Genomic DNA, 12,152 nt, shown 5'->3' on the forward strand with positions numbered 1-12,152 from the left:
CCTCTCACTCCTGCAGACTCCCTTCTGGCACAGGACTTGCAGTCCCACGTACAAGTGGGTCTGTTACAATTACTACATTAGCGCCTAATCGCTATAAGTACTTGAGATGATTGAAATTATTTGACTGCAATCATCCACAGTCATTATTTCACAGTCATGTTACACTGCAACAGACAAACTGTGAATTTGTGAACTGGGTATGTTGTATTGAAGAAAATAAATGTAAATAAAAGAAAGGAGTAAATGCATTCATTAAGACATCATGAGGTTTATGAAAACAAAAACACTCTAACCTCTAACCTGGTGCTCTAACATGTCTAGCATGTTTATATGTTAGCTTTGTAGATATTTTTTGGTATGTAATCTGGCAGATTTAGTGTTTTTTTTTTTGCTTTTATGCTTATTTTCACTCTCATGAAGAACATGTAGCTTTGCTTGACTCTACACATGATTCTGTGTAACTGATCATTTGTGTGTGCAGTATTGATTTAACAGTACAGCCAGTGTTAGCTACTGAGTAAACATAGCTAGAGAGTGAGGTAGCTAATCAGCTCATTTGGACACCTTAGACTTAACAAAATTAAATGATTCATCGACAATTAAAAGACAACTAAATCATTAATCACACTTATTTACACAACAATTAATCAACATCTTAAAGTTCAAGATGGTGACAGCCCTAAAAACAAGCTCTACTTTCTCTTCCCTTAAAGCTCAACTTGTCACAAGCACACTAGTCTTTTTCTCCAAGTCGTTGTTTTGCTTTTCAAAGTGCAGCATCCTTAGGTTTGTGAAAGGCGCAATATAAACTTATTACTATTATTATTAATATTACCAGGGGTGCACACACTTTTGCACGTGACTGTTTTTACCCTAGAGCTAGCTAGCTATAATATTACCCTAATTGCACAGGGTAATTGCGTTGTGCAATACTCTAATCTCAGCTGTATCCCAGCAGTCATAGTGATTCATAAAATATTTCACCTTTAATATTTCATATTTCAGATTATTCAGCATGTAACAGTCAGTTAGTGCTGCGCTGAGACACAGAAACTACACACAACATAAGCCATTAAAAGACTCCAGCTTTCCCATACAGTTGTACAGTAATGCCATGTGACAAAAAACAGATGGGTTTCCTCAGGCGGATCAAGAAGAGAACTGGCTGACTAAGTGGAACACGCCATTAAAACAACCTGATGGATGTATGACAGCTGCTGGTGCTTTAACTGAATCAGTTATCTACAGTATGCAGGATATCTGTCAAGTGACAGTTCCTTTTCAGCTCCGCTGAGCTTCTTGTGTAGACTCACTCTGAAACTGAGTGGGATATGATCTGATTGGGCTTTAACAGTTCAGTCATGCAGCAATATCAAAAAACACTTAATTGACAGCATAAAAATCTATCATCCCATTTACAGCACAGGATTACAGGATTTTTTATCAAGAAAAAAAACAACTTTGGAGGTCTTCAGAAGGGCTTTTTTAGTGGAAATCATGTTATTAACCTAAATAAAGACATGTCACTAATTAACATGCCCTAGTTCTACACTGCATTGCAAGTCCAATCACACATGACCCAATTGATATCAAGTTTCTAGCACTTATTTAGCTATGGAGCAGTTCTATACTGAGTAAAACCTGAATGTCTTGTACATGTATATCATCCCAGATCCCACCACCTAGAAGTAAATTTGGGACTTGCAGTAATATTCTTGATCCAGGAATCATGTTATGATTTTTGTAACAAAATGAATGTGACTGTAAAAATTCTACTGCAGATCATTCTGAAATGCCTGAAACACACAGGTTAAAATAACAGATAGAAGGATGTGATTATACTACTTTATTTTGTTAAACAGATCAGTTGGCTATGATTTTACCTTCTGAACTCTTCTAGATCCTCCACGACAGAAACACCTGAACGTTTTGTTTTATTACTCACTGCTTATTGAAACAAGCAGAAATTCTCTCCAAAGTATAATTCTAATCTTTAAATCCATACTACACTGATGTTTACAAGGAATGATACAATGAATTCATGCAATGAATTTGATGAAAAGGTATTGCTGCATGTCTTGTTTGATGGAACAAAAGCATCCTTTGCATATTTGAGCAGAGCAGACATCAATCACTACAGAATAGAAATCGAATGTAAATGTAACCCATTACGAATCTTTGTAACTAATGATGTAATTACATATAAATAATATGGGTTCAATGATACACTCCACAATTTTATTTGATTCATGCTACTAGATTCACGATTCTCATGATATTTCCAATAAAGAGAAATGATGACTATAATGATGTTGTTGCAGAGCCTACTAACGAAAGACACGAGAGCCGGGGAGCAGGAGATAGTTGTTTGCACTGTTATTTCACATTGTTACTATGCATTGTTACACTATTATCAAGCCCTATGATGAATGCTAATTCTGCTAGTGACAACTAGGGGGCTAAGCTTGGCGCTGTTACTTGTGATGCCAGCTCTACTTTAAACAGACATTTTAAGCTCATAACGGGCATGAAAGCATATTCTTTACTTTCTATGTCACAGTACTGCATTAACTCCTACTTTAAAGGCTTGTACTCAAAGTCTGTCTTTTATGACTGTAGCATCAGCCTGTTAGACAGTTCGCTTTCTGTTGACCTGCTCAGTCTACTTTAGTGAGGGCAGAATATATCCAGTTACAGAAAATATAAAGTGTAGATCAGTTAAAGAGAGTCTGTTAGCAGCAATCAGTGAGGTTCAATTACCAATTTGTCGCATGGTTGAATTTTATGATCAAAGATGTCAATGATAACAACTGCACTCTTAAAAAAGATGCTTCTTCGAAGGTTCCTTAGTAAAGAAAATGGTTCTATATAGAACCATGAACACTCAAAGAACGCTTTTCATGATTAAAGGGTTCTTAGCATCGTCAATGGATTCTTCAGATTCATGGAGACTGTGCTGTAGATGGTTCTATATAGAACCTTTTTAAAAAGGGTTCTATATGGCACCAAAAAAGGGTTGCACTATAATTACATGCCAAAGAACCCTTTTTTGTACTATATAGAACACTTTTTGTTAAGGCCACACTGTCTTGTGACGCACTGCACTTTCTTGCCATATTTCATCTTCACTCGGTCATAGCAAAAGTGTAACGAGACATAAAACGATAACCGGATAACTTTATGTGACCAAACTCTTCTTTTCCTTAGCCAAAAATGACACACTGTGAATGACACTTCCGTTCCCCAAGAGGACATTTCAGGCATAATTTTAAAACATAGTGGTCACATAAACAATAGGGTGGAGAGTCAAAGGACAATTATTACTCTTAATGATAAATGAAAAAGCAGGATAAAGGTTCTAAGGCTTGAAGGGCATTAACACAGTACAATGATACGGCACAATGTTTCTCAGTTCTCACTGAACCTTCAGATTCCAAACAATAAAGCCATCACATCCACTGTCTGGGCATTTTTGGTCAAGCAGTGGGAGCCTCTGTGAACAGAAGAAAGCCAGAATTGTATTGTCTCCATCAGTTCTCTGAAAGTCATTTCATTGCTCTGATCAGAAAGCACATTGTTTCCTCCCACTGATCCTCAGCAGGAACAGAGGCCGACTTTGAAGTGACCTGCCATGTCAGGCTATTTGATTTGGGCCTACGGTCTAATCTAAGATCAGATCACATTTTCTTCTTTACTTACTGAGTGATATTAGTCACTGTGTGCTTGTGGTCCGAGGCACTAGACGCTTTGTGAGAATGACCCCTGAAGGCAGAGGGGTGGACTGAGTGCAGTGTCCTTGGCGACTAGTGCTCCAGGATCAGAAGAGATGACATGCCACACCCAATGGCTAGTTTAAGTGCGAGAAGGGAAAAAGAGGAGAAGGAGAAAGAAAGAAGACAGAGACAAAACAAGAGTCAAGAAAAGAAGGACACAGAGAGAGAGAGAATTCATAGGTTTATATGCTTTAGCCCTGTCAAATTGAGACAGTAATGCCAATAAACCTATGAGAGAAAGATGGAGAGTAGAGCTGGGCGATATGGCCAAAAATGTTATCACGATAAACAAAATTCATATTGTTCGATATCGATACATACCGCGATAAATGTCATCATTATTTCTTTCAAGTCTGAAGGCTGATTTTTGGTCCTGGGGGTTAACTGCTGTTTTAAACTATCCTTTATGGTCGGAACACAACAAACACTCACCAACCAGTGGAACATTTCACAGATCTGTCATGGGAGAGTGGGAGAAAGTGTCTGGTGAGCCGTTTTTACCAGCTGGAAAAGCATGGCTGTTTTGTAATAGTCATAATTTAAGAAAGAAAACAGATTATTTTTGCTGGTGACGAGCGCTCGGCTACCCCGCTACAAATGACATCACAGTATTCAGACACCAGAGAGCGAGGACTGGATTTCTCTATACTATCGTAGTAGTTTAAGTGGTGAACCGCAAAATATCAACACCAGACAAACAGAGTCCTCCTTTTAGGTACGTTTAAACTGAAAGCAGTTCTTTTGTGTCTTGTCTGATCTACAGTATCATCAATTCTCCGTGTTGTGGAGTGACGGAGCGCTGCTTCAAGTTAGCCAGCAGCTAAAAACAGCTAGCCTGGAAAGATAGCGCTCTCCCGCTCTCCAATGCCTCACAGCTTCCTCAGATTACTTTCGTTTAAATCAGGGCTGTAATTTACATGAACCCGCTTTTTTCTTTCACTTTCATTGCTTGGGAATGCACTCATACTAAATATGACTGTCCAAGCGCTGTAACAGCGCTGTAGTTGTGAGGATTGTGATTTATCGCTGCTAAAGCTTGTTAGGATGTAATGTAACAGAAAGAGGTGAGTTCGCTGTAGGACAGTATAGTTACACCACTGACCTCGTCACTCACACTCGGTCACAGGAGAACAGATCGCCGGTTGCTCCACTCAAACAGGGAATGTATAACTCTGTGTTTCAGCCGTTGCTAAAGACTCCTCTTACTCGTGGCCCCCTCCCTCTCTAATCATGTAGAAAAACTCGGACGTGCGCCCTCTCCTGGCGACAGCAGAGTAGTGTCGCTTTCCTTGCAGTAGAAAACGCCACCAAGGCTTTCGCTGAATGTGGAGGTGTGAGAGTGGTGTATTATATCGAACATTTATCGAACATGTCGTATCGCTCTATTGAGGAAAAATTATATCGCGATAATTATCGTTACCGTTTTATCGCCCAGCCCTAATGGAGAGAGAGAGAGAAACAGAGCAGAGCGAGAAAGACAAAGAACTAGAGAGAGAAAGTGAGCAAAAGAAAGAGAGACGGGGAGAAAGAAACAGAGGAAGGAGAAACAGAGATAGGTGGGGAGAGAGAAAAAGAAAGAAAGAAAGAAAGAAAGAAAGAAAGAAAGAAACGGAGAGAAGAAGGGAGAGAAGAAGGGAGAGAGAAAGAAAAGAAAGAGAAAGAAAATAAGCAGAAGAGAGAGACAGAAGAGAGAGACAGAGAGAGAAAATCAAAGAAAGAAAGAAACAAAGAAACAAAAAGAATGAGAGACTGACAATGGTTCCACATAGAACCACGAACACTCAAAGAACCATTTGCATGCCTGAATGTATGGTTCTTTGCATGGTGAAATGGTTCTTCAGATTGATGGAGAATGTGTTGTATATGGTTCTATATAGAGTCTTTTTTAAAAATGGTTCTACATAGCACCAAAAAGGGCCTACTGTCGTGAGGCAGACAAAACAGGGTTAGACTGAACTAAGATTAAAGTTACTTGGCTAAGCAAGAAATCCTGCTGTGTGAGACAGACCCCTGGTGTGCTCCTGTTTGAGTGGAAGGAAAACCAGACAGACCAGCCTTTTGTAGAAAGACTGGGTTATCATGAATGATGGAGTTAATGTGTCTAGAACTAATTTCCACAATTTGCTCAGAGGGTGTTACAGAAAGACATCACTAATGTGAGAAATAACACCAAATTCACCAACTTCTCACTCAGAAACAGAGTCAGCTCCTCAGCAGGTATTTAGCCAGGCATTTCTGAGACATCTGCTGCAGGAGACTCTGATTTATTTACTTTGGATAACTGAAGTGTTACATAAACGTAGAGGTGACAGATGAGAGAGAGAGAGAGAGAGAGAGAGAGAGTGGGAGATAGAAAAACAGAGACAGAAAGAGACAGATGGAAAAAGAGAGAAACAGAAAGAAAGAGAGAGCGAAACAGAAAGAGAGTGAAACAGAGAATCAGAGAAAAAGACAGAAAGACAGAGAGAAAGAGAAAGAGAATGAGAAAGAAAGAGAAAGAGAAAGAGAGGGTAGTTGTGGGTCTATGCCTATGTGTGTGTGTGGTGTGAGTGAGTGTGAGAGTGTGTGTAAGTGAGTGTCTGTGTGAGTTAGTGTGTGTGTGTGTGTGTGTGAGTGTGTGTGTGTGTGTGAGTGTGTGTGTAAATGTGTGTGAGTGTGAGTGAGTGTGTGAGTGAGTGAGTGTGAGAGTGTGTGTAAGTGAGTGTGTGTGTGAGTTAGTGTGTGTGTGAGTGTGAGAGTGTGTGTGTATGTGAGTGTGTGTGTAAATGTGTGTGAGTGTGAGTGAGTGTGTGAGTGAGTGAGTGTGAGAGTGTGTGTGAGTGAGTGAGTGTGTGTGTGAATGTGTGTGAGTGTGTGTGTGTGTGTGAGAGTGTGTGTGAGTGAGTGTGTGAGCGTGTGTGAAGTAATGATGTATTATAGATGACGTTTCTCTGCTGCGACTCTCAGCCCAGACGAGCCAGCACTCTCTCAGTGGTTTAAGATTACGCAACACAAACGTTTTACAAAACTCTGCTCATCTCCTTCGTGTCCATCTATCTGTGTCTGTATGTTTTTTTGCAATAATTTGTCCAGCCCAACTCCCATCACTCACTCTCACTCTCTCTTTCTCTCTCTCTCTCACACACACACACCATCTGGTACCCCAGATCTCTGCATTAAAGTTGCTTGGCTACACTCAGATCTCACTCCGTCTGCCTCTTTCTCGTGGTGGCTGATGATGGGATCTAAATTTGTTGGATTTGTTGCTGTAACAAAACAGAATTGGGACTAAAGTGTTAAAATAGCACTTTGAAATAGTGCTGCTCCAACACACCAGATTCAGCCTGTTAAAGGCTTTAGGTTTGCTCATCTAAAGGCAGTAAAGAGCTGCTCTACAATCTCTGAACTCAGTATAAATAATAGATAAGAAGGAATAACAGGTACTAGAACATTTCCTTGCAAATCATGATGAAATCAGTACATTTGTTGTATATTCTTCTTTTCCCGAGGTCCGCTTATGACATTTGTGTGAGCTTATGTCCCAAAAAAGGGTTGTAATTTACTTTTACAATTTCACTTTGCAATCTCTCTTTAGCTTTTAGAATCTGTTTTTGTTACTGCACCTTAAAGACTGATAGTTAAATAAGCTCCATTCTGACTGGTTAAACTGTATTATGCACTCAGTCAAAAGCAGTCCAGGCTTAAACACTCCTTATTACTTCACTGTGTATGAATGGGGCTAAACTGCTATAGTCTGAATAGGTGGATATATGTAAATGCACTGATTTCATGACATCATAAAAACAATTAATTTAAAACAGGCTGTTTTTTTTAGCTTAGTTTCCATATATACTGCACGGACTGAGGAATGAATGATGTTTCAAAAACTTTAACAATGTTTACATACCACATCAAACTTAAATTCAAAAATCAGTTTTCCATGATGTAGCCTTAACATACAAGGATAGTCTGAATAGCAAGTGTTCTTCAGTATATCTGTCTCTTTCTCTTTCTCTCTCTCTCTCTCTCTCTCTCTCTTTGGTGAAAAAGTTCTAATTAACAGGACAAAGTGCAAGGCCTCATCATCTCCTCTAATTAAAATCCACTGAGACACTGCAAAGATCTCTCACAGTCACCTGATTTATTATAGGCTGTAAGATCTCTTCCAGAATTACTGGAATAGTCATTCCATTTATATGGATGGGAGGGGTCTGGCATACAGGATGTTGGGCTGTGGAAACTGGACTAAAACAAAAACACCAGGCTGAGAGGTCAAGAAAGCACAGCAGCAAATTCAGTGAGCAGAACTCAAAGACAAAATGACCACAGATGACCCTTTCTATGTTTCTATGCTTCAATAGTGTGTTTCAGTCCATTTTGAAAGTGATTTCTCTGACCAGTCAGAAGAACCAGGCAGTGTGAAAAAGAGAGTGGCCATGAAATGAAAACCGAGAAGGACTGAACTGAACCAAGCAGTTATGTTGTTTTCCTTAGATGTGATGGAAGTGAAAGACTTGAAAGGTTAGAAATGACAGTGGCAGCCGGAGGATTGTTTGGAGAAGAGGGTAGGTGTGAAGGGTTTGTAAAAGGCAGCAGAAGGGGTGAGACTGCACAGTGAATTTGGGTTGGGGGGAGGCTAGACTTGGCTTACTGTGACCTAAATATGTCATTTTTACTGCGTCACACTTAAATGATTCTGAAGCACCAGAGACTATAAGAGATAGGCTATGAGTTATTGTTTGAGCTTTTCTATGCGCTTATGTACGTTTACCAATATAGACTATACTATCACACAAGGGCATCATGCGTTGACATAGAGCTTCGGGTTTCAGTTATAACAGCTGTTTCAGCTCATTCTCAGAATAGTTGCCTCCTACATTCTAACACTAACATGCACACAAACACCAGAACACCAAAACAGTGTGAATGCATGTATAGTAATACTATCCCATCACATTCTTCATTGAACATGGAAAGGAACCGCTGACAAACGGTAAAACAGCAACATTACACATCCAATAGTGAATTTAAAGCTGGAGCAGCATACACACCAAACAGCCTTCGATGGAAGAAAAACTTCCCAGCAACGAGCCCTGTGAAGATCGCCAGAATCCACATCAAAACCTTCAGGACGTTCCATCCTCCGCCTGGGTATTTATTCACTATGAAGGAGAAGCAGTTCCCCACCACTATCATGTGTGCCTCCGTCTGACTGTGGGACACAGGGTCCTCAGCAAAGATGAGGAAGTTGAAGAAGGTCACTAGGTAGGCCACAACCAGTCGGGACCATGGGTGCTGAAAGTAGTAACGGAAGCGGGCATCTATCTCCATTCTGCCAAGCCTCGCCTTCCACCGGCCACCTGACAGAGAAAGAGAGAGAGAGCAGGAGCAGTGAGTATTCAAATCTTACTTGCCACTTTGGGACAGAGATTATCAATAATTAGAGACAGGAGCAGATTTTCCAGATTGAGATTACACAACAACACAACAGTCATACATTTTGGCAGCAGAGTGAAACACATGGCAGGGGTGCATCCAGATTGAGATTACAATCTATCATCAGACATATTATCCCAGACAATGTCATGGCTGAGACTGGTGAGCAAATGCTGTACAGATGAGTAATTACTTAAATGTCCTAAACAAACCTTAACTAAATACAGGCTAGGCACTCAGTTAGGACCACTCACGTGCTCCAAGCAAATGATGTCCTCAGAGGTGGCGATACAGTAAAAATATAACATCACAATACTTCACGACATTATTTGAATAACAATATATATACTGTGGAGTCTGCCACTTGCTCTGTGCTTCAGAACGGGCTTTAGGGGTGGGGTATGCAAAGCTGTGCCATGTGCGTCGCCCTCGGTTAAAGGACATTTTTTGTTGTTGTTGTTACTGTTGGTTTGAGATGCGTTTATGTGTTGACTGTGCTTTATTGTGTTGGGCTTTGGGTTAGTTAGTGTGTATCTGCATGTCTACCATATAGAGAATGTTCCCTGCTATTCCGACAGTTTTTCTGTGAAAGAGCATTTCCTTGAGCAGAAATAATGGGATCCTCTGGCTCTTCTTCACTACTGACACCACAATATCATGTTTTTTGTGAGGTTTAATAAGCTGTAACAGATTCAAAATCACTAGTAACACCACACTTAAAAAGTAGAACTAATTGTTTTGGTATTGGTCAGTTTGTTAAGTACTGACAATATCACAATATGCTCAGAAAAGCATATCTTATAATTCTTATGATAATATAATTCTTTAACATCATGAGCCGGAAGAAACTCAGAAATACTCAGTTTCAGAACAGAACAACACTAGCAGAGGCAGAGCAGAACACTCCTCCATTTAAGAGCTTTAAACACTGAGATATTCATGAAAATAAGGCCAGAAAACAGCTGGCTCACACAAAACAGCTTTAGCAAGTCCAAGCTGGAGTTGAACATGTCTTGTTAAATCCAGGCTGGCTGGCCCCCTGAGAGACCACCAGCATGCCCAACACACCCCCTGCTCCAGCAGCTTCTCAAAATACCCAGCGCGGAGACGGGAGGTGATGTAAGAGGCTGGGAATAGCGCTGGGCTGCTGCTGGGAAATGCTGGGCACTGTTGTGGCATTTTGCTTGCATGTGTGTAACGCAGCCAAAGGTGGTGTTTACAGCAGGACCACAACAGAACCGCTACTGTCTCGCCTACAGCTCCAGCCACACAACCACATACGCACATTTCACCCAAGAAAACAAGCAGAACACAGAACTTAGTGTCACCACTGCATCCATACTGAGCATTAATAAGTGATACTGATCTCAAGAGCTGCTCCAACTCTGTAAGAGCACACGAACTGTGGGTCCTTCTGGAAAAGCAAACCAGCTTCATTCATTCATTCCAGCACTTTCTGCTGCTTATCTGCTTCAGTCCTGTACACAGACTACTGTGATAAAGCAAACCCACTTTCTCACTCTACTCATTCATTCTAGTCTAGAGCAGTGTTTTCTGTGAAGAGGCAAAAGAGCTTGAAGAACAGCTCATGCTCTTACGAAGGCAGTCGTGCAGCATGTCCGAGCCCATCACATCGCCACAGCGGGGAAGAAGGGTAGGTTAGCTTAGCTCCCCCCTGCCCGCACGCCGCTCTCTTCACCCGGCTCCGCTCACAGACCACCACCGCCGCCGCTCCACACAGCAAAGTCCCCCACACACACACTCACAGAGCTGGGACACCTAATGTCGAGCAGTCGGCAAACACGCGAATTAATTCCGTTTTCACTACGGAGACTGTGATGTACACATGAACGTGGAGAGAGAGACAGATAGACGCTGAGCCCGCCCCTCACCTCTCACACCAACCGCCCCCCTTAAACGGACACACACCCCCCCAGACGGAGACACAGTGGTGTACCTGCTCCAGGCTGGTGAGATGTCCCCTCAGACTGTCCCGTGTTCAGCCTCTGCTCGGCTTCATGGAGAGCTGAGGGGAGGAGGACTGTGAGCTGAACCTGCTGTTGCTAAGACAGACAGACAGACGCGTTCCCTCATCATCCTCTTTGTTTTGGTTCGCGGCGGCGAGGAGGAGGAGGAGGCGCTGCTTCTGGATGTAGCAGCGGAGCTAAAAGCTAACAGCAGCAACAGCCTCATACCATCAACTCAGCGGGCTGGAACAATAACACCTCACACTCACTCACACGGACAGAGATTATCAGAAGCAGAGGGAGCCGCCTCTCTCAGGGGACACATTTACATAACGTTACAGCCAATACACAGGGCGGGATCATGAACTAAGCCTGAGAGGACATGGCAGATGTGTTTGCTTTACCAGGCTAATGCCGGATGCTGGCTCAAAGGGGAATTCCACCGATTTTGCAAAATTTCTTCAGTGGTTGATTCAGGGGTTGAGATGTAAACAATGTCATTCAGAGTGTTTTGGTGTGAAATGGTTCATTTATAGAGAAACTTACAGACTCTGTTACAGTGGTTGTGATAGGAACCAGGAGTCACAATGTCTACGAGGCAAATATAGCAACCATCCAAAACCACCACTGAACCTACACGTGTATTTTGAGTTCATACCAAAACCTCGTATCTCCCAAATGATAACTTTACAGGAGAAGGAAAAAAACCTTCTTTATTTTCAGTGTAAGTCAAAGGAATGAGACGTATTCATCATGAAATTTATAGACAAAGTAAAGGGTAACAGACATTTTCAAATTATGTCAAGAACTGAAAAATAGCAAAAATGGAGATAGGAGGTTTTGTCCCGACAGCAGCGATATGTAATGTTGATGATGATAAAATAGTGGTAAATCTGAAAAAAAAAAATGTTTTCTCTGGGGACTGTTTTGCCTTAGAAGAAGAATAATGAATAGATTAAAATACATTTTAGACCAAAATTTGTACACAAAACTACTG

At 41.3% G+C, this 12,152-nt stretch overlaps 1 protein-coding gene across 4 annotated transcripts in view; it reads right to left on the reverse strand.

Moving 5' to 3' along the window:
- Nucleotides 1–11,290, reverse strand: part of tmem117 (transmembrane protein 117) — a 52,187-nt gene extending 40,897 nt beyond the window's left edge. Inside the window, exons 1-2 of one of the 4 annotated variants that reach the window (XM_036576291.1) lie at nt 11,146–11,290; nt 8,804–9,112 (exon numbers count right to left, since the gene is read on the reverse strand). In XM_036576291.1, coding sequence (XP_036432184.1) covers nt 8,804–9,083 — 280 coding nt within the window. In that variant the 5' untranslated portion in view covers nt 9,084–9,112; nt 11,146–11,290. Of the gene's footprint in view, nt 1–8,803; nt 9,113–10,159; nt 10,248–10,786; nt 10,895–11,145 lie in introns of those variants that run through there. The other 3 variants (XM_036576290.1, XM_036576292.1, XM_036576293.1) reach the window with 3 other exon arrangements.
- Nucleotides 11,291–12,152: the final 862 nt, after the last annotated feature.

The sequence above is a fragment of the Colossoma macropomum genome, unplaced genomic scaffold (genome assembly GCF_904425465.1).
Source record: "Colossoma macropomum unplaced genomic scaffold, Colossoma_macropomum, whole genome shotgun sequence".
Taxonomy (NCBI): Eukaryota; Metazoa; Chordata; class Actinopteri; order Characiformes; family Serrasalmidae; genus Colossoma; species Colossoma macropomum.